Raw genomic sequence first — 22828 nt, forward strand, 5'->3', positions numbered from 1 at the left:
ATTTATTTATTTTCGACGTGCAGCACCAAGCAAATGTATATTAAGATTTTGCAAATATCACATTTCTTCAAGTACTAAATAAAATACTACTACCACTATTACTACTACTCATAATAATAATAATTTATTGTTCAGCAATTTGGGAATGCCAACTAACCTAATCTGCATGTCTTTGGACTGTGGGAGGAAACCCACCAGCATGGGAAGAACATGCAAACTTCACGAACACAGACCCAAGGTTGGGAATCTAAACTTCAACCCTAGAGGTGTAAGGACACAGTGCTAATTACTATGCCACCTTATAGTATTGCCTATATTATTATTATTATTATTATTAATGATAATATTAATATATTATCATTATATTATTCATATTATTCATAATATGAATTTGGGCCCTTAGGGAAAGACTCTAATCCTTCTCTGTTCAGTTCAATGCCCTTTGATACTTTGTTTCTCTTTTTATTATTATTATTATAATAATATATACTGGTGATATCAGACCAAGGTCATTTTTGATGACCAATCAGCTTTGCTGGGGGCGTGTCCACGCTGGAGAAGCAGCGAAGAAGAAGAGAAACATTGCGGTGGGAAAGCATGGGGGAACGCCTTCTTCCATCTTTGTAAACAACTCTATAGTGCGCGTGCGCGTCCGTGTGTCACAATAATGGAGGACAATCTTTTCCAGCCGTCGTGAACCTAACCACCGTGTTCATCTGGAGAATTCGGACAAAGCGACGTGCAGCTGAGTGTCGAAAACACGTAAGCAAACGTACAGTTTGCCCTTTCGAGAAAGTTTAGTTTTGCCACAGAGGTGCAAGTGCTATCGCTAATATGGACACTGCACTGTTTTGCTAGTTAGCCTAGCTAGCATTGCAAGAGTACTGATTTCTATCGCAAATGTCATGTATAGGAGGTAGAAACTTCGTTGCAAGTTTTTTCGCTGTTAATACGGGAATTTTAGAACACTGAAGCATGCCAATGTAACTCAACTTAATAGTTATTAGTTGATGTGTTTTTCGGAACTTAAAGTTTGTTGTTCAAGTCAGCCAGCTAACCATAAACTTATCCGGGAATTAAAGTTAGATTTGACGAACTTAAGTGTGGACCAATCAGAGGCACGAAGTCGTAGCGTTAACCGGGATTTCGTCCAATCATGAGCAGAGGGCGGAGCTTATCAGGTCAGCGATGGCGTTGCTAGCACGCATGCTAACTACTTTCCTTGACAGCTAAATGACAGCGCTTGGAAATTAACTTAGAACTTCGTTAATTAATTGTAATACGATAATAAGGTTATTATTTGCTGGTTTATTTAATTAAGTCGGGGTTTCAAGACTTTTTAATTTTTAATACACTACATTTAGACTTGCGTCACTTAATTGATTCAGTGTTTTAACATCGCTAAAGCCATAATTAAAGTATCATGAAGATGTTTGAAGGTTAATCATTCAAACTAAAGAGCAGAAAAGTAGGGCATGTTAACGCAAAAATAATAAGGTAACAAGGGAACAATTTTTAATAAATTCTTAGTTTTGTAATGTACTTAATACTAAGGTACGTTAGTGTAAAGTCTTCATTCATTTTTAACAAAGCTGCTAATGCCACAGTTTTAAAGTTCATTAAATAAATGTATTACTTATATATAAATTTAAAGTTTATTAATATTGTAATTACACCCTACTGTGTACAGTGTTTTCCACAGGTCTATAATATCCTCGTGGTTTTAGCCAGCGTTACCTCCCAGCACAAAAGTGGTCTTCTACATACAACAAGTACAAATGACCTTTAACACAATTAGTTTTTTTTTTTTTTATTAATTTCATATTTCGGAGATCCAACCTACAAACAAATTCCCTCAATATACACACATGTAAAGAGTAAGATGAAGTAAAAAAAAAAAATATATATATTATTATTATGAACTAAACATTGTTTGGTGCACAAATATGCCACTGTTTGTCAAAGCAGGTAGCCCTTAAAAACCCAGAGCATGTTTTTAGCCTTTTTTGCATTACTGTGCTATAATAAATTTATAAGGGTCAGGATTAAGCAATATTTTTCCTCACAACTTAGGCAGTATACGGAACTGAATTTTATTTCATTTTGTGTGGTTGTTTCTGTGCCAAATGATTTTAATATGCACATACCTGACATATCAGGAAATCCAAATGTACAGTTTGATCCCCTGTTGACACTCTGGTAGGACTCCTATATAAGCACCCCAAATCGTTCATTGACCAATGCTGTTAATCTTCCTTGTTTAGTTTTTTTTGTTTTGTTTTTTAAGAGAGTTCATGTGCTAAACTGTGTTTGTCTGCACAGCATGTGTGGCTGTCAGTACACTCTCCTTATTATTTTTACTGCAGCTGATGTCCGCTGCATTTACTGCCTCTCAGTACACCGCTCTCATGGTAGCAGAATAAACAAGCACAGAAGCAGTAGCGTGAGAGGGAACTATCTGCCACTAGTTAATCGACTACAGATGGCATAGTTCTCCCAGACAGATTTTTTTAAAAGGGTGGGCAAATATACATGGGTGGACATCAGTGGACATCAACTTTATGTGTAATACGTGTAATTACTGTATGTGTAATATGTGTAATTACTGGTGTAATATGGTCGTATTTGTAGTTTGCTATAAATAATGAGTTATCTGTATTCACAGCCAGAACAGTTCTCTACAGTGCTGTACTTGACTGCAACCGATTGATGGATTTTTCTATTCTCATTTAAATCTGTCTTTCCCAGGAGCAGAATGGCCTCGGACTCAGTAGCTCAGGCTCCTGGGTCGAGGATCATGACCTTCCACCCGACCAAGGAGGAATTCAAAGACTTCAGCCGCTACATTGCTTACATGGAGTCAAAGGGTGCTCACTTGGCTGGCATGGCAAAGGTTAGTGCAACTCCAAACTCTAAAGACACCACGTGCTTCTTTAACAGCCATGTGTCCCAGCCCAGGCCTTCACACACACATATTGTGCATAATTCACAGACAAGAATAAACACATTATCCACTGGCACATAGAGCTAAAAAGACTGTTACTGTCTTAAGTCTGAAGATAACAAGACTATGAATATGCATTTAAGCTCACAGCAACAAGATCTTTGGATAAAATTGTTCCATAAAGGCTTGTAGACATTTATTACTTTTAAAAGCCAGAATACACAATATTCATTATTTCAAATCTGCCACAGGTTGTGCCTCCTAAGGACTGGAAGCCCCGCCGCACATATGATGACATTGATGACCTGGTCATACCTGCTCCTATTCAACAAGTGGTGACGGGTCAGTCTGGTCTTTTTACACAGTACAACATCCAGAAGAAGCCCATGACTGTACGCGAGTTCCGCAAGATTGCTTACACAGACAGGTGAAAATCTGATTCCTGTTACGCAGTCGTCATTTATCTTAGATATTTTAGGCATACAGCTTTTATTTTTTGCAGATATTCCTGTAACACAGTCTTTATTTTTTTAGATATTTCAGACATACCATCTTTATTTATCTCAGATATTTTGAGGCACACTGTCTTTATTTATCTCAGATATTTCAGGCACATCGTCTTTATTTATCAAAGTTAATGTCAGGCACACCGTCTTTATTTATCACAGTTATTTAAGGCACACCATCTTTATTTATCATGATTATTTCAGGCACACATCCAAGATATTTCAGGCACACTGTCTTTATTTATCTTAGATATTTTAGGCACATGGTTTTTATTTATCTCAGATACTTCAGACACACCATCTTTATTTATCTCAGATGTTTTGAGCACACTATCTTAAATTATCTCAGATATTTCAGTTACTCAGTCTTAAATTATCTCAAATATTTATAAATATATAAATATATATAAATAAATATATATAGTTTTTTCCAATAAATCCCACCTGCTAAGTTACAGTGGGTTACAAGAATTCACTCTTATTCATTTTATACGCTTAACTATGTATAAAATGGCGAGTCAATCAGTGCCTCAGCCAAAACCCAGTAGATGAAAGTAAAGACTGGTGGGAGAGAGTTGTCCTCATAACTCACTTACTGATCAGGAATAGAAGCAAAATTTCCTTACTGGAAAACTGTCCCCATGTTCAGCTAATGATATCCCCATGTGCAGCAGACATGCTAAAAGAATATATTTACTCCAAAGAGAGAGAGAAACAATCAGATCAAGTCTTTACATGGATAATATCTACCATTGAACAGATTATCAAAGATTAACCCTACCTCTCTTATTGCAGGTTCTGTAACCCTCGCTATGCAGATTTTGATGAGCTAGAGCGGAAGTACTGGAAGAATCTTACACTTAATTCTCCACTCTTTGGTGTGGACGTTAACGGGACTCTCTATGACCCAGTGAGTACCCTGTCTTTGTGCTGCTGTTCCGGTTTCCACACACTGGATATGTTTTGTGAATGAGCAGTGTGATATTAAATAAAAACAACAATAGCATTTCCCTCAGTTTCTTAGTCCTATTTTATGAGTTAGTGTTAACTGAGTGTGTAAACTTTAATTAAAACATACACAGCTGCTGGAAATTTACAACGATTATGAAGGAAAGAGCACAGCATTGTTTTTCTAACAAACGGCTTCGCAATCTCCCAAGATGTCAGGGTCTGAATTAGGTCATTTGCAACTTCTTTAGGTTTGAGCAACATTCTAGGCAGTAGACTCGGACAAATTTAATATATTTTTGTTTGATTTTATAATTTGTTGCTCAATATACACACACGCACAAAAATATGGTAAATAACCCAGAATCTTTGCACACTCTTGGCATTCTCTCAGCATCATGAGGTAGGTTGTAACCTTGAATGGTTTTCCAACAATCTTGAAGGCGTTCTCACAGATTTTGGCTGCTTTTTCTTAACTCTCTGGTCCAACTCATCCCAAAACAATTTAATTGGCTTTAGATTGGGTGAATTTGGAGGCCAGGTCATTTGATGCAGAACTCCCTTACTTTTCTTCTTGGACAAATAGCTCTTGCATAACCTAGAGGTGTGTTTGGGTCATTGTCCTGTTGGAAAACAAGTGCAAGCCTGATGAGATGGCATGTCACAGCAAAATCCTGTGGTAGCCATGCCGATTAATTGTGCCTTCAATTTTCAGTGTCACCAGCAAATCACCCCCACACCCTCACACCTTTTCCTCCATGATTTACAGTGGGAATCACACATTCAGGAAGCGTCTTTGAATCCTCTGTACATCTGACAAAGACATGGAAGTTAGAACCACAAATCTCAAATTTGTACTCGTCAGACCAAAAGACAGTTTTCCACTGATCTACTGTCATTTTCTTGGCCCAAACAAGTCTCTTCTGCTTGTTGTTCTTCTGAATTTATGTTTTTTTGACCCCTGATGCTGGGTGTTCAAATATCTCTGCCACTTGAACTCCAAGAATGTTTAAAGGGTTCATCCAGCACCATTTTTCATTAAATGTTAATATGATTCTTTAGGGTCCTAAAGAAAAGTTTGTAATATACTTTAATTGAAAAATTCTCAATGGTTGTGTAAAAAAAAACACTACTTTTACCTGGTAAAAACTAGCTCTGTTCTCAGCAACCTGTTTCAGTACATGCTCCTTTAAATGCTTATGATCTCTGCTGAGCCCGCCCCCAAATTCTGTGGGGCGTGTCTTCACAACACACGTGGGGTATAGCCACGGGAGTGTAGTCCAGTGCGGGCAATGCTTTGGACTGCATTACCCTCAAAGCATTGCCCACAACGCAGTGCGTAGAAAAGGCGATCTGCAAAGATTCATAGAAAAAGAAATCACACTCACCGAGCCTGGTGAAGATGAAGCAGGAACACGAAGCATTAATACAGATCCATTTTTTAGGAGCTGCTTCCTAGCAAAACCTGCTTTATATTGACCCGCGTTAAAGCAGTCTGGTGAAAAATTATTAGCACAAACATGAACGCATTTGGGTAGATCGGCAGGGACGTTAGCTTCAAAAATTCACAGGCACTGCGTCCTCAGCGGCTCAGATGTCGGTAGTGAATGACGAATGCTGTGTTCACTATTACACCACACTCGCTTAGGCGACATTTTGCTCCAGCGGCGAAAAACAATGGCCGACAGTTTCTTCTCACTCGGGGCGGCTCTTTACTAAAACACCAGTGTCAATCAACTATAGTAAAAGCGGCCTCTGTTGGTGTGGCGTCACATCGACAGGCATTTGAGATTGGCCTGATTTCAGAAGGGGCATGTTATTTTAATAAATGAAAAGAAAATCACTGGGCGGCTCTTTATCATTGTAGAGTGGTTGTGTACACACTCTCCTAACACACATTTCAGTCCAAACAGCTTCAAAAAGTGCATGTAGGCCCGTATGACCCCTTTAAGTTCATGTGGGCTCTAATTTGAGGTGCTGTAAATTAGTGGTTTCTGAGGCTGTCCATTCTAATGAACCTATCCTCTGCAAAAGATGTAGCTTTTGGTCTTTCTGTTCAATCTTTTTCAGATTGACTGATGTTTCTTGCCATAATATGGATTTCTACAGTAGTTGTAGTAGCACTAGTAAGGCTTTTGACTGAGTACTCGCCCTTCCTCTGCACAGGACAACAGATGGTCTAAAGGATATTATGACGAGAAATTAACTTGTGACGAAGCACACCTGTAAATTTAAAGCCATTCCAGGATTCTCATAAATCTGATAAGAATTCGTTGAGAATATCATATCAGTCTACAGAGTATGGTTCATCAAAAACACAAAATTTACTGTAATATCATGTTTATTAAAGTGTTAAAGCTAATATAATATTTTGAGTATGCCTCATGATGTGCAGGCTCTCTTCTGGCTCTGCCTCATGTCTGTGTGTTGTTTTATATTTCTATGCAGGATGTAAGCGTGTGGAACATCGGGCATCTGAACACTATCCTGGACACAGTGGAGAACGAGAGTGGCATCAAGATTGAAGGGGTGAACACACCGTCCCTGTACTTCGGGATGTGGAAGAGTACGTTTGCCTGGCACACTGAGGATATGGATCTCTACAGTATCAACTATCTGCACTTTGGAGAACCTAAATCATGGTACAGTGCTAATTAAGTCACATCCATCAGTCCATCAGAGTACACTAACATAATGTGTTCTTAATTCAAACTGTTTTCCAACAAGCACAGAACAGTGTGTTTTTGTTAACAGAAAGCAGCAGCGACAATAACGCATGCTGTGCGTGGTTTTTAGGCAATGTATTTAAAAAGGCAAATAGATACCTACTGACTAACTAACTGTACACCTGTGCAGGTACGTTGTGCCTCCAGAATACGGGAAGCGATTAGAACGTCTCGCAAAAGGTAGGACCAAATCTGCTGTTTTATTATTTTCTTATGGATATGCCTCTGCTGGAGTGTCATAAATGTTTGGCCACATGTTGGAGCAAATGTCTGTTCAATAAATATAGTTATAAACAAATATAGTTAGTTAGCATGGTTGATCAGTTTGCTTCTTTATTTTTTACTGAGGCTCTAGGATTTAACTAAATTAGTAAAGAATTCTGTACAGTTGTGATGTGGTGATTTAGGCATACAGTTTGAACAGTGCTAGACTTTGCGTTTTATACTCCTCTGCCTTTTTCGTATCATAGCTCTAAGGCAAAACCAAAAAAAAAAAGCAAGCCTGGGACACCAAATATTTGGGCTGAAAAGAACTGTATAACTCTCTAAATATATTCATTTTTGTTTTACTTTTCTTTGAATTTATTTTGTTGAATCTGGCAGTTGTGAGCCTCTGAGATTGTGCATACTGATTCTGTATCTGGCTGTGCTTTTCAGGCTTTTTCCCTGGAAGTGCTCGAAGTTGTGAAGCCTTCCTGCGACACAAAATGACTCTGATTTCCCCGTCAATACTGAGAAAGTATGGCATTCCTCTAGAGAAGGTTGGTTTACGTTAAGCTTATAGCTGGTTTAATTATTTCTTAAACCCTCAGTTATTACTCACAGTAGGAAGAATAATGCCTTTCTTTACTCCCGAATGGTTTCTGAATTTGACATGACATATGAAATAAAGTGCACTGAGTATCTTAGAGGGGGAAAGAAGTGCGTGGGGCTACTTTTATGTAAATAATTAGCTTTTAGTTAATTTATACCAGGTAGATTGACAATCAGAAACAGAAAGAGTGGACCAAGGAAACTATTTACATAAATGCATGAATGTATTTACTAGAGAAGGAAAAAAATCTGTTCAGTTATGAAAATAAGTTATAATTTACGTGTGTCATTTTTTAATTTTTTTTTATTAATAACATTTTTATTTTTTAACAATGATAATAGAGATGCACCGGTTGATCAGCCAGTGTCCAGAATTGTTTGGTTTTCAGCTTGATCACTTGACCACTTGACCAATCAGCCCTGGATATAACTGATTTTCTGCAGAATGCACAAGCTTGCCCACGGTGCAACAGAAACAAATTTTTATTGCCTTTCATTCTCATTCTCACATGCGTTCAAAAGCCTCAGACTTTTTTCTCCAAGAAAATCTCACTACACACACTACACTCATTACACACTTTTGCACTCGCCTCACAATACCAAGAGCACAAATTAGTCTTAAAAATATATTTGCAATCTATTAGAAGCCGGGTGTGTTCGCAACTGATCAACACAAACACTTTTCGTCAAGTGGAGTTTTGAGAATTTGGAGGCATTTGAGATGGTAAAAACTTTGCTGTTTCTTTATTAACATACAGGTGGTAGGAGTGGAATATTTGCTAATTTCGTTTAGAAATTTCAATTATTGTGGATGGTATAATGGTGGTACATGCTGCTTAGTTAAATGCATTTTTGTTTAATTTAATTTTAAGTTGAATGTTAAACTCTTGTATTTGAGTTTAGTTTGTATTGTTAAATTGCTGCCATTGATTTTTAAATGAGAAAACTTAATGTTATAAGGAATAGTCTACACTTACTGTAATTGCTCATGTTTAATTTAGTTGTGAATAACGCTAAGGTATAAAACCTTTTAGTTATGACAGCTATTAAGGTTCAAATCGGCATAGTCATAAAATGCATACAGGATCGCGATATTAAATCAGCACCCAGGTACCATGATAATATTGTATCCGGTGGTAACTGGTGATTGACGACCCTAGTTTTTACAAACATTTAATATTTACATACATTATAATATTACATCTTAACGAGATCCTGTTAAGAGGCAGTATAGACTGTTTAATTAACATTAACCCTTTATGTAGCTATTGATTTTATTTATTGCATGTGCAGTCGGAGAGATTTTGGGAATTTTCCCACATTTTTGGCTACTGGTAGTTACTGTACATCATTCAGTCACTTGACGACTGTGGTGTCTAATACTTTGGGGTGAAGTGTGTTTAATCATGACATCAGAAAATGCGAATACATAGTTAAAAATAAATTTTATAATAACTCAATTAAAATGAAATAAGAAGGAGGTGTGGAAGTATTTTTGTGACCCTATCTGTCAGAGAGCTCTGATTACATTTTGAGTTATATAGAGTATTTTAAACATATTCCATGTTGCAAAAACTAAAAATGAAAATATTTTATACAGAATGTTAATGTTTTCTTATGGGCAAGAAAAAATATAACTCATTGGTAACACACCTTTTTGGTGTGAGGTAAAATATCCTGATTTTGCTTAAAGTTTGCATAAGCTTCACTCACAGCAATCGCATGTCTCTCTGCCAAAACTACTGTAATAGCACACCAGCTGCTAGACAGCAAACTAGCTAAATTAAAAACTAAATTAACAAGAGTAACGTGAGATAATTGTGTATTTATAAAAAATAATTATTATTAATTATTTAAATAATTCTGTTTCTCCCTTCTCTCACCTTCACTGTTAAGCAGAGCAGCAGACTCTAATAGTGGGTCAATAAAACCTGCTCAGTATAGAATTTCAAGGTATTGCATCATGAAGAAAAGAGCAGTATGTTTAGTAGTTTACTACAGCATACTAAGTGATTGTAAAAATAGTTTGTGTGCTAAGTGACTTTCTAGTGTGCTACTAGACGTTAGCAAGATCGCATTACATTCAACAAATGCTTCGTTCATAATAACTATGCCTTAATGTTTAAAATTGAAATTCCTTCTTTCTTAAAAGGCCAATATTCAGGGAAAGGAAAATGAGTTCTAATGTTTGGGACATGGGTCTAAAGTCTTTTCTCTTTTGTGTGTATGTCAGGTTGCACAGGAAGCAGGTCAGTTTATTGTGACCTTTCCCTACGCCTATCATGCTGGATTTAATCACGGATTCAACTGTGCAGAGTCCACAAACTTCGCCACTCAGCGCTGGATCGACTACGGCAAGCAGGCAGCATTAGTAAGTGTGAGGAAATTCTAATCTTAAAGCTTGTCACCACTACCAATCCCAGGTCATCATGCAACTTATTTGCTTGGGTGTACAGTCACACCTTAGCATCGGTTTGTAATGCACAGTTGCATTACTCAAGCTTTTAACACTTTTAACGCTTTTAACACAGCAGTGCGAGTAATTAAATGAAGCGTTTTATGTTTTATCGCAGTTTGCCCTTTTTCAACCCCAATTCCAAAAAAATTTGGAACAGTGTGGAACTTAGAAATGAAACCAAAAGGAAATCAAATGTAAAGTCTCTTTATTTTGTACCTGTACCACTTTTGTACTACTTTTGTACCACTTTTGGACCTGAAGTTGATAGTATCTTGGATGGTCCTCTTTAAGCTAGAGAACAGTGATAGCTGTTGAATCTAAAAACGAATTGGAATGTTGACCCGTCAGCCCACAAAAATGTTTCCAGTGTTCCACTGTCCATCTCAGATGAGACAGAGCCTACAGATGTCTTTGACCCCTCTGGACAGAATGGATGTATGGTTTCCTTAAGCATTGGTTTGCATTTGTAAATGCAGCGACAAATGGTGGTAATGGCCAAAGGGTTTACCAAAGTGACGGTTTTTAAAACATTGGTTTTTGGGGGAGGAAGATCATGTCTGTTCAGAAGTGTTTTTTCTTTGTAGAATTTCTTTATGATATTATGTATTGACATTTGTTAGTGTTATCCTGAACATATTAGATAATTTACTTGTGCTTCTGTTAACAAATCCGTGAGCCACGCCCTACTCTTGCTCTAGAAGGACTAGGCCTTTCTTTGAAACTCCTTGTATACTGTAACATGACTGGAAAAGCTATTTATTAGCACTTGTTTCTCATCACCATGTAATTTTTACTTGTCACATTATAAGTCTTGGACTGGCCCTATCCCAACTTTTTTGGAGATATTGCAGCCACCAGATTTGAAATGACTGCATATTTTGACCTACTTGTGCTTTCAGTGTCCAAATGATGTACAAAGGGTTATTAACGGAAATAGTGATATTACACATTAGTAAACAGTCAATTGTCTCCCCTTTTTTGGAGAATGTTGCAGCTAGCAAATAATGAGTTGTTGTAATTTTTGTATATATATAGTACACGGTGAAGAGAGTTTATTTATTACTCCTTTTTGCTTCTATTACCGATTGAAATTGTGAAAAAATAGCTAATTCTGAAGGTTAGGTTCTTAAGGCATTGGTCAGTCATGGTCTAGATACTTAAGTTTTGTATGAAAGTGGGAACAGAGATAAGCGAGATTGTTCTGCTGAATATTAAGAACAGACACACAGTTTTCAGTGTACCTTCGCTTGTGACTCATACTGAACAAGAGTCTAAACTTGACTACAGAAGATTACACTACACCCTGGGACACAGATTGTCTCACAGCTGCTTAAGAGTTTAACCCTTAGTGAGCAAGCAAAAGACTGCAGTGGCAAAGAAAATATCCCTAAAATAAGATTAATGTAAAAGAAACTTTGACAGGAACCAAAACTCATCAGGGGATACACATCCTCCTCTGATTGACAGTATGAGCCAAAAGTCATTTTATATCAGACAGTCAGAATTTTAGTTCATCAGAAATATAAGGTAATGTCGTCTAATGCTAAGGATATCAGTACACCAACTACATGCCCCTGATAGACTATGAGCTTTGCTTGTAAAAAGCACAGTTTTTTAAACATTGATATGTTTTGTAGCAAAGCATTAAGTGACAAATATATGCTGACTTGGAACTCTGCCTGTTATATCATATTGTTTTAGCTAGCTTATTGTAATCACAGGAAAGACATTTGCTAATCCACAAACAGAATACAGTAGTCCGAGGTGAACACAAGCCCAGTCCCATGTATTGGTACGGTATGCTTCCTCCACTCATTTTCTGTAGCTAATGTATAAGATTTAAAACACTGCTGCTTGCCTGAAAAGCCAAAAACAAACCAGCACCCACATAGTTTAAGGCACTTATCACACTGTGCACTGCACCATACTGACTCTACTTCTTTAGCACTCCTGCTTAAACGTCATTTGAAAATCAGTACTGCTTAAATTTTTTTCTTATTCTTCTTTTCTGCCACAGTGTTTGTGCCGTAAAGATATGGTAAAGATCTCCATGGACGTATTTGTGCTGAAGTTCCAGCCAGAGCGATATAAACTGTGGATGGCAGGAAAGGACAGAATGATAATTGACCACTCCAAACCCACACCAGAAGCAGCAGAGTTCCTGCAAGGTGGAAAGACACCAGGAGAAACGGGAGATCTCAGCAACAGCGGCCCTGCTGAAACCAGAGGAGAGATCGAGACAGCAGATGAAGATAGAGGGGAGAGAGAGGCGCAAAAGAAAGAGATGGCGGCAGATGAGACGGATACACAGAGAGAAGACAAAATGATAGAAAATGCTGGTGCGCATAAAATAACCACAGAAACACAGAAGGAAAATGCAGAGGAAGAGGAAGCAGAGAGCAGAAAGATTCAGCTAGAAGCAGATAGTGAAATGGAGAAGACACGGACTGAAATAGACATAGAGAAAGAAGTGACTGATGGAAAGAGAGAGAAAACAGAAAGAAAAGAGTTGGAGATAAAAATACCAGACAATAAGGCAGGTCTGGCAGAGACAAACCAACCTGAAAGAGAAATAGATGAAATGGAGATGGAGACAGAAAATGACAGCACAGAGAGCAGAAAAAAGAATAAGACTGATGGGGAAGAAGTACAGACAGATACAGCAGAGATGGAGACTGAAGAAATAAAACAGACAGAGATTGAAACTAAGTCAGCAAGGAACAATCTAGAAACTGGAAACAAAGAGCTGAATAGCAGTGAGATAAAGAAAGACATGGGTGAGACAGATAGTAAAGAGACTGAAAAAAAAAACCTTTCTGTGGTACAAGAGACGGAAAAAGAAAACCTGTCTGTGGTACAAGAGACGGACACATCAGTGACGGAGATGGAAACGCAAAAGAGTTGGATGGACAGTCAAGAGACAGACAGAGAAAATAGGGAAAATGAAAAAGAAGAGAGAGAGGCAGAAGAGTCAATGAGGGACAATTTAAAAAGAGGCCAAATGGAGATTGAGACAGTGTGTGGAAAGCTGGAAGGTGAAACGGATGAAACGTTGAGTGGCAAGATGGAGAGCAAGACAGAAAGTGGAAAGATGAACAGTAAAACTGAGAGGGATGATCTGGACAGAGAAACATGGAATGGAAAAATAAAAGATGACACAGGGGAGACATGGAGAGGAGAAATGCAAAGTGAGAAATGGCCTGGGGGCATAGAGAGTGAGGTAGTAGAGACAGGGGAAGAAAAGATGAGATGTGAGACAGGGTATGCAGAAATAGGGAGTAAGCCAGGGGGCGAAGAGCTGGAGACTAAGACTGGAAGCAGAGAGATGGAGAGTGAGACAGGGGTTGGAAAGATGGTGATTGAGACCGGGAATGGACAGGTGAAGAGTGAGGCAGCGTGTGGGCAGGTGGAAAGCAAGGCAGGAAATGGACAGGTGGAGAGCGAGGCAGCGTGTGGGCAGTTGGAGAGCGAGGCAGCGTGTGGGCAGGTGGAGAGCGAGGCAGCGTGTGGGCAGTTGGAGAGCGAGGCAGCGTGTGGGCAGTTGGAGAGCGAGGCAGCGTGTGGGCAGTTGGAGAGCGAGGCAGCGTGTGGGCAGTTGGAGAGCGAGGCAGCGTGTGGGCAGGTGGAGAGCGAGGCAGCGTGTGGGCAGGTGGAGAGCGAGGCAGCGTGTGGGCAGGTGGAGAGCGAGGCAGCGGGTGGGCAGGTGGAGAGCGAGGCAGCGGGTGGGCAGGTGGAGAGCGAGGCAGCGGGTGGGGTGTTGGAGAGCGAGGCAGCGGGTGCGCAGGTGGAGAGCGAGGCAGCGGGTGGGCAGGTGGAGAGCGAGGCAGCGGGTGGGCAGGTGGAGAGCGAGGCAGCGGGTGGGCAGGTGGAGAGCGAGGCAGCGGGTGGGCAGGTGGAGAGCGAGGCAGCGGGTGGGCAGGTGGAGAGCGAGGCAGCGGGTAAACATATAGAGTGTGTGGCAGCGAGTGGACAGACAGAGAGTGAGACAGGCGAGAAGAATCGAAGAGAAATGCAAAGTGCAACAAGAGAGATGGAGAATGGACAGATGGAAAGTGAGACAGGAGAGAGAAGCAGGGGAGAGATGGAGAATAGAACAGAAGAGTTGGAGAGTATACACGAGAATAAAACAGGAGAGAATAGCAGAGAAGACATGGAGATTGAAACAGGGGAGATTCAGAGTGAAACAATAGAAACAGGGCGAGAGATTGAGAGTGAGAAAGGCAGTGGTGAAATGGAGTGTGATACAGAAAAATTAAGGTTAGAAGAAGTGGTCAGCAAGACAGATGAGACATGGAAAAGAGACATAGAGAGTGAGACGGGAGAGGCCGCAAGAAGAATGATCGAGGACGAGAAAGGAGTAAATACTGAGGGAGAAACCAAGAGACAAGCTATAGAGATTGAGACAACTAAAGAAGAGGTGGGGATCGAGACAAAGACAAGGGATGAGACAGTAAGAGGGGAGGTGAAGAATGACACTGGGAGAGGAAAGATAGTAAGCATAACAGGGAAAGAAGGGATGGAGAATGAGACAGGAGAGATTGGGTTCGGAGAGATTAAGAATATAATGGGGCAAGACACTGAGAGTGTGACAGTAAGATGGGAGACTGAGAGCATAACGAAGAAGAAAGAAATGCAGAATGAGACAGAAGGGGCAGGAACAGAAGAGGTAGAGAACACAATAAGGAAAGAAGACATGGAGAGTGAGACAGAAAATAAAAATTGGAAGGAAAACCTTGAGAGTGAGACAGGGAGAGGAGAGACAAACAACATAACTTTAGATAAAGATCCTGAAAGTGAGACAGGAAGAGTGGTGACAGAAAGCATAGCTTTGAGGGAAGAAATTGAGAGTGAGACAGAGAATATAACTTTGAGGGATGACCTTGAGGGTGAGACAGAGAGAGGGGAGACAGAAAACAGAAGTTTAAAGAAAGAAGTGGAGAGTGAGACAGAGAACACAAGTTTGAAGAAAGAAGTGGAGAGTGAGACAGAGAACACAAGTTTGAAGGAAGAAGTGGCGAGTGAGACAGAGAACATAAGTTTGAAGGAAGAAGTGGAGAGTGAGACAGAGAACATAAGTTTGAAGGAAGAAGTGGAGAGTGAGACAGAGAACATAAGTTTAAAGAAAGAAGTGGAGAGTGAGACAGAGAACATAAGTTTAAAGGAAGAAATGGAAAGTAAAACAGTGGGACAGCAGACAGAGAATATAACGTTGAGGGAAGACCTGGAGAGTGAGACAGTGAGAGGTGACGTGTCCGAAAAGTCTGATGATGAAGATGGGCAAATTACTAAGACTGTGAAAGAAGAGCCTGTTTCAGCAACTCCAGAGGAAAAATTAGAAGAGAATGGGACAGAGATCATAGAGACTGGAGAAGAGAAAGAGGTGACAGAGACGGAAGAAGAGATGAAGACCATCAGTGTTTCTGTTCAGAGGAAGAGGTGAGATTTTGTCACATTACACACACTAAGTTGCGACGGAAATCGAGTGTTTTATGATGCTATCTCTGACTATAGATAGTAAACCATACTCCCAGTGCCAGAAGTACAGCTTATGCTTTTCTCCACAATTATTTATACATCATGCTTTATTAAACTCTCACACTGGGACCTAATGGGTTAGTCTGTGTGCTGTGCTCCTTAAAAAGACACTGGCTCTCATTCGAAGTAACAGTATAGTACAAGTGTTCTAATGAGCTTTGTATGTCTTTCTTGTCTCTGTATACACCAGAAGCAGTTCCAAGCCAAAGGTCAGAATGAAGCGGCAAAGAGCGGCGAGTGCTGGTTTTGCTGAGGCTGTAGAGCTGGTCAAGCGAAAAAGAACCAGGCTCAGTCTACCTGAAACAAAGCGTGAGGCCAAACAGTCATGTTTAGTGGGCCAAGGTGGGAATGCAGTCAACTCCTCATTTTTATTCTTCTTTTTTCTCCCCTTCCTTACTAATAATGCTTTCTTGCAGATGAGAGTGACAATGAGGACAGCATTAAAGTGTGTGCTCCAGCACTGAAAAGGAAAAAGAAGCCAGACCACTCCCACTTAGAAACTTCGCCGCATCATCTTCAGTCAATTAAACAGCCTGTCACCATCACTCCTAAAACACACATCCGACGCCATAGCACTCCTCTGTCCTGCCATATCACTGCGTCTTCCCAGGCTCGCAGCATTCCCTGTCGGCCCAAAGAATCCACTCCATGCTGTGATCTTAGAGCTAAGCAGCCTCAGGCTAACAGCACCACCCCTCTGTCTCGGCGTGCAGTTGGCACCAAACCCAACAAAACCAAGGTAAAATCTCCGCCTAACAGCATCACCACAGACCCGAGTGACCTCAGCATTCAGGCTAAACCCACCAATAACTCAAGACACCGTGGTAATATCGCACCAAAACGCAGGAAAAGCAGCCCTAAACATGAAGCCAAATCTAGGGAGAGTCATGGCAGGTCTGTTTCAAACGAGGACATTGGTGAGATAAGGGAACCCTACAGAGGGAGCTCAGCTCAGCGGTTTTTTCAAAGGACACTCAGTCCAGCTGAGGTGCTCCATGTCCACAGCTACGCTAAAGGAGACTACAACGATCTGGACCGAGAGGAAAGGGACAGCGACACGGACACGGAGATGCAGGAGAAAGAACAGGTCACATATTTATTTATATACATTTCTAAGTTTCAACAAAATTGTGGGCAAAGTCCAAAGAAAATCCAAAAAAGTTCTGCTTTTTAAACACACAAAAATCGTACTCTTAAAATCCTAAGAATGTTAAGGTCTGTAACAAACACTAAACCAGGGGCCAACGAGTGGCGCAGTGGTAAAGTGCTCGTCCTATCATCCGGAGATTGCGAGTTTGATTCCCGGGTTTAAATTAGAAGGTACCTCCCTAGATACATACTATTTTTTTTTTTTATTTCAAGAAACTGTTTGAAGAAAGAAATTTCAAGCCATACAGCTTGCATTGTAAAAATTTAAGTCTTACTTTGTAGACATTTGTCCATACATCATGCAGGGGTGAAATCGCACAAGTTAAGACAGAACACGACTAACCAGTGACTACTACACATGGCCATGATAGCCTCAAAATGGAAATTTGTCATCATGATATTCATGACAACAATATTGAAAAACGTTTTATCAGTCATTACAGCTTTGCAGAAAGCAGCATTTATTGGAGCAAACAAAATAAAGGTCATTTCAATCCCTCAAATTGCATGCTCAATTGTATTTGCATACTTTCTCCTGCATGCTAAATATCAGAATCGATATGAGGAGGGAAAATACCAACCAATCAGGATGCATTAGTTTATATTAATATTATTTGGGTGAAAGGTGACAGCCATTTCTCATAAGAAAATAACTTACAAGTTTAGTTTTTTGGTGGTAAACTAACCAATAGCTCTTGGCAAAACCAGACGGTCAGGTCCAGTTATTGAGACTGATGACATTCACAATATCGTTAAAGAACACTTGTCTGTTCTCTTGTAGTTGCCAAGAGATAAGAAACTCCCGTAAACCACTCGCAATGTTTTTGCCTGCGTGATCCTTGGGAAAGAACGTCCTAAGGCCAGAGTTGTGTCCCTTTCGTCTTTTTTCAATGTAGTTCACGGTCAGGCTAATCTATGCAGCTGCAAGTTGGACAGTATGAAAGGGCACACTAGTGACGACCCAGAAGACACAATATCGACCTACCACTACAAACAGAATTCTAATGTTCGACTTAGCAACCTGAAACCACAAATATACATGAAGTATTCAGTGTGATCTCCTATATTAAATAGAATTATACAGAGCACATGTTAGCCTTAAAAGCTGGTAAATATTTCACAATGACTTGCGTTCTGGTGCTCCTAAATTTTGAGCTGAATTAAACTAACATCCAGAATTATGAAGATTATGGAAACGCATAGAACATAGAAAATATTGTATTGTCAGTGTATTGTCCAAAAGTACAGCAAAATGTTGTGCGCCTTGAGATGGTGTCATAGTTACATAAAATAAATTATAATTAAAAACAAATTAACAGCAGATACCTAAACAATTTAACAGTGAATAAATCACCAAAACAAGTCACCCATTTAAACCCTGAAGTAACTGGATGCATGTGATGATAAAGTGCCAGGTTTACTCTTACTGCAGAGTGGTATAGATAATTCACAGTATTGGGTTGAGTGAACATGGAATAGTATTTTATTTAATTGCCTTTGGTGCGGTTAAAGGCCACCGGCTTTTTTAATTAAAAAAATTATCTCATCAGTCTCAAAATAAAGACACTGCTGTGTCTTTTTAACAATAGCTGTGGTGTTGGGCTGCAATGTAATCTGCACCTGTGACGAGTTCCTTGTTTGTTTGTTTTTTGGTGTTTACTGGTAAATTGTTTGCAGAAAACCACATAGGCAGGATCTGAAACTCGTCCCTGTAAGCAGTTTTGACACCAATCTCTTGCAATCTTTTATGATTACAAATCTGTCAGATACCTGTAATCATGGAGGTTATCAGTGGAGGTATTTTTGGGGACAGGGATAAGTAGCTGTCTTTAGGCAGGGTGGTGTAGTAAAGTGCAAGGGATAAGTTGAAGACGTTGGTGAAAACAGTCTCAAATTGATCAGCACATTCTTTAATTTAAAAAAAATTGTATACAACTATTATAAATAACACCAGGCTTAAAGTGTACCGTGGCTAATAATAGAGGCAGTACATTTAGATATGACACATGAGACAAGGCATTAAGACATTCCTTAAAAGGTTAATAGGAATATTTATTTATAACCAAATTTGTAGATTGGGAAATAAGGAACAAGTTCAACCTATAGTTAGAAGCTGTGCACAATGTAATGGGGTAACATGGAGCAAAGCGAGATGTAGATTATTATGGTAAATTAATGTGGGTTTTTTTTACCAGCAGGGGGCAGAAGATGACTCTGACTTTGAGGCACTGAACAGTTTGGTGAGGCTGCCCAGGCATCATCCACTAATAAAGGACAGCATCAGTGATGAGGGTGAGGGGTTTCATGTCAGTGTGCTGACATGTATGTTAATCTATTTGATTAGATGAGATCTGCTTTTAGAGTATAAAAAGGATGTGGCTTACGTTAGTGTGTGTGTTTGTGTTATAGAGCTTCAGGACCAGACCTTAATTGAAGAGGATGGTTTGGAGGGTGAGCTGTGGGCTAAGCCTCTGGCCCAGCTATGGCAGAACAAACCTCACAACGAACAACGGGAGAGAGAGTACAACAGAGAGATGGGTCTTCAGCCACCGTACTGTGCCGTCTGTATGATTTTTCAAACACACCAGAGGGTATGTAACTAACAGTACTACACCTTTGCCTCTTGAACATATAATGTCATACAGTATGTTCTGTTCTATTTGCACTATATTTGGTATAGTGGCAACATTTCCCGAATCCAGAGAATTGCTGAGTAACTCATTCATGCCAATCAAGAATGCAAGTTGTCTAGGATATAGACATTAAAATTGTTGACAGTTTATACAAACATTCGAAAAAGTTATGAACTTTGGAAGAAACGAACATCCGTCCCTGCACGTTCAATCACAGATGTTGGATCATATCTCTGAAGTACAACGTCCGCGGCATGCATCATGCATCCTCTGCAAGTGGTTTGGGTGTAGCGTACAGTACTGTATTGTATAGAGCACAATAGAGCACTCAAGTCAAGGATGTCCGTAAGCAAGCCTAAAAACAGCTGCGATTAATCTGGTACTGTTAGGAAGCAGCAAACAATAACCATGGAGACAAAAGTAAAAATAATTATTAGAAATTGAGACATTGCTCATTCTTTTAACATGAATCCACAGCTGTTCAAAGGATAAGATCACGGAACCTGTGAAGTCTGCTGTGCCATTACTGTACCGTATTATACTGTGTATAACCAATTATGTTAGTATCCTATTACCTAGACAGTGTTTGGTGGATTTACAAACAAACTGGACATACCACCTGGCTCTCAGAACAGAACTCGTTCGTATGTAGGGGACTTACTGTAGTTACTGCAAAACCCCATATAAGAGTGTGTGTACAGTGGGGAAAATAAATATTTGATCCCCTACAGATTTTTTAAGTTTGCCCACTTACAAAGAAATGAATGGGCTAAAAAAAATTATCATAGGTTTATGGTAAAGGATTGAGACAGAATATCAACCAAAAATACAGAAAAAGCACATGATACAAATGTTATGAATTAACTTGCATTTCAATGAGGAAAATAAGTATTTGATCCCCTTACCAACCAACAATAATTCTGCCTCTCACAGACTGTTTATGTGCTCTTGTGGTACACATATTAATTTAAGAAGGTGCTTCTAACAACAATGTGGTATGTATATAAAAGCCACCTGTCTATCTTCCATTCAAACCACACCACCATTAGCAAGACCAAAGAGCTGTCAAAGCAAGTCAGGAACAAGATTTTAGACCTGCACAAGGCTGGAATGGGCTACAAGACCATCAGATAGCTTGGTGAGACAACTGCTGGAGCGATTATTTACAAAGGGAAGAAATACAAAGTAACCATTAACGGCCCTATATGCAAGATTTCACCTCATGGAGTAAGAATAATAATGAGAAAAATGAGGGACCAGTCCAGGACTACATGGGATGAGCTTGCGAATGGTCTCAAGGCAGTTGGAAGCACAGTCACCAAACTGTATGGATTGAAATCTTTCAGCGCAGCAAGGCTTCCCCTCCTCAAGAAGACACATGTATAGACCCGTCTGAGGTTTGCCAATGAACAGAGAAAGATTGGGATAAACTGCTGTGGTCAGATGAGACCAAAATTGAGCTCTTTGTCATCAACTCGACTTTTTTTCGGAGAAAGAAAAATGCTGACTATGAAACACCAGAACACCACAGTCCCTACAGTCAAGCACGGAGCTGGAAACATTATGCTTTGGGGCTGTTTCTCCGCTAAAGGTACAGATTGACTTTGCTGCACTGAGGGGCCAATGGATGAGGCCATGTGAGAACCTCCTGAAGATGGGTTGTGAATGGGTCTTCCAGCATGAAAATGACCCAAACATACTGCCAAGGCAACTAAGGAGTGGCTTAAGAATAAGCACATTAAGGTCATGGAGTGGTCTAGCCAGTCTTCAGAATCTATCCAATAGAAAATTCATGGAGAGAGCTGTAACTTCGAGTTGCCAATCAACAGGTAAGAAACCTTAAACATTTAGAGAAAATCTGTAAAGGATAGTGGATCAAAATGCATCCCAAGATGTGTGCAAATCTGGTAAACAACTACAGGAAACATCTTCCCACTGTGCTTTCCAGCAAGGGTATTCTTCTAAATACTTATTTCCCTCATTGAAATGCAACTTATTTCATAACATTTGTATCATACTTTTTCTGGATTTTTGGTTGATATTCTGTCTCAATCCTTTACCATAAACCTATGATAAATTATAGACCCTTCATTTCTTTGTAAGTGGGCAAACTTATAAAATCTGTAGGGAATCAAATACTTATTTCCCCCACTGTATGTGGACTGTATAACAGAGGATGTATGGACAGATATAAATATTAATCCACCTTTGTCTTGTCTAGTCTGAAGAGGCTGACTGTGAGCAGACTTCAGTTCATGTTGGACGTCAGATGAGGACAAAGCCACTGATTCCTGAGATATGTTTCACCACAACCACTGAAGAGTCCACTGACCTTCATCTATCCACTCCTCATTTGGAGCAGGATGGAACCAGCCTGCTCATCAGCTGCTCCCAGTGTTGTGTGCGTGTGCATGCAAGTGAGTAACAATTATACATATACATATTTACGAGCTTATACTTAAGCAATATCACATGACAAGGAGTGCTGTTGTGATGAATATCCAATCAAATGACTCAGTCAGAACTAACTGTTGTTTAATTGTACCAACAAGCCCAAAGTAAAGTTTTTTAAAGTGATGTGAGAATAGCGATTTTAGAGGGTATATTCTGGTGTGTAGTTTAGAAAGTATTTATATGCTTTGTAGAACTACAAACCACTATGTTATGCACCCAGTATGGCATTTAACATGACATGTAGGACAAGTAACTAATAAATGTTTGTCAAAAGACATACAGAAATTGACAGCCTTAAAGGCTCTCTTTAAAGCCTGTGTGTGTGCTTTATTAGGTTGCTATGGCGTTTCCCCTGAGCGAGTCACAAAAGACTGGAAATGTGCCCGATGTAGAGCCAATGCCCACACAGAGGTCAGTGTGTGTGATATTTCATTGTTTCTGTATTTTTACAAATGGCTATAAATAACTGCAACAGCAAATTCCGTTGTTTTTTTTTTTGTTTTGTTTTTTTTTTAAAGCGTGCCCTTGACTTGAGCTCTACTGTACTTTGGTTGAATCATTGACCAGCCGTAACTGCTATTACTCACCAGCCTGAAGGAAGTTCTGTAGTAAAAATTTGTTACAAACTTCTACACCAAATTTGAATTCAAAAACTGACCCAA

The 22828-nt window shown here is 39.6% G+C and overlaps 1 protein-coding gene across 3 annotated transcripts in view; it reads left to right on the plus strand.

Annotated features, from left to right (window-relative positions):
* The first annotated feature begins 608 nt into the window (after positions 1-608).
* Positions 609-22828, plus strand: part of kdm4aa (lysine (K)-specific demethylase 4A, genome duplicate a) — a 35219-nt gene continuing 12999 nt past the window's right edge. The window contains exons 1-15 of one of the 3 annotated variants that reach the window (XM_053497631.1): positions 609-762; positions 2749-2893; positions 3196-3371; positions 4246-4360; positions 6847-7040; positions 7255-7304; positions 7782-7885; positions 10171-10308; positions 12413-15831; positions 16121-16272; positions 16347-17017; positions 19275-19371; positions 19489-19670; positions 21934-22129; positions 22501-22577. In XM_053497631.1, the coding sequence (XP_053353606.1) occupies positions 2756-2893; positions 3196-3371; positions 4246-4360; positions 6847-7040; positions 7255-7304; positions 7782-7885; positions 10171-10308; positions 12413-15831; positions 16121-16272; positions 16347-17017; positions 19275-19371; positions 19489-19670; positions 21934-22129; positions 22501-22577 (5709 nt within the window). In that variant the 5' untranslated portion in view covers positions 609-762; positions 2749-2755. The remainder of the gene's footprint in view (positions 763-2748; positions 2894-3195; positions 3372-4245; positions 4361-6846; positions 7041-7254; positions 7305-7781; positions 7886-10170; positions 10309-12412; positions 15832-16120; positions 16273-16346; positions 17018-19274; positions 19372-19488; positions 19671-21933; positions 22130-22500; positions 22578-22828) is intronic. The other 2 variants (XM_053497632.1, XM_053497633.1) reach the window with 2 other exon arrangements.

This window comes from Clarias gariepinus, chromosome 6 (assembly GCF_024256425.1).
Source record: "Clarias gariepinus isolate MV-2021 ecotype Netherlands chromosome 6, CGAR_prim_01v2, whole genome shotgun sequence".
Classification (NCBI taxonomy): Eukaryota; Metazoa; Chordata; class Actinopteri; order Siluriformes; family Clariidae; genus Clarias; species Clarias gariepinus.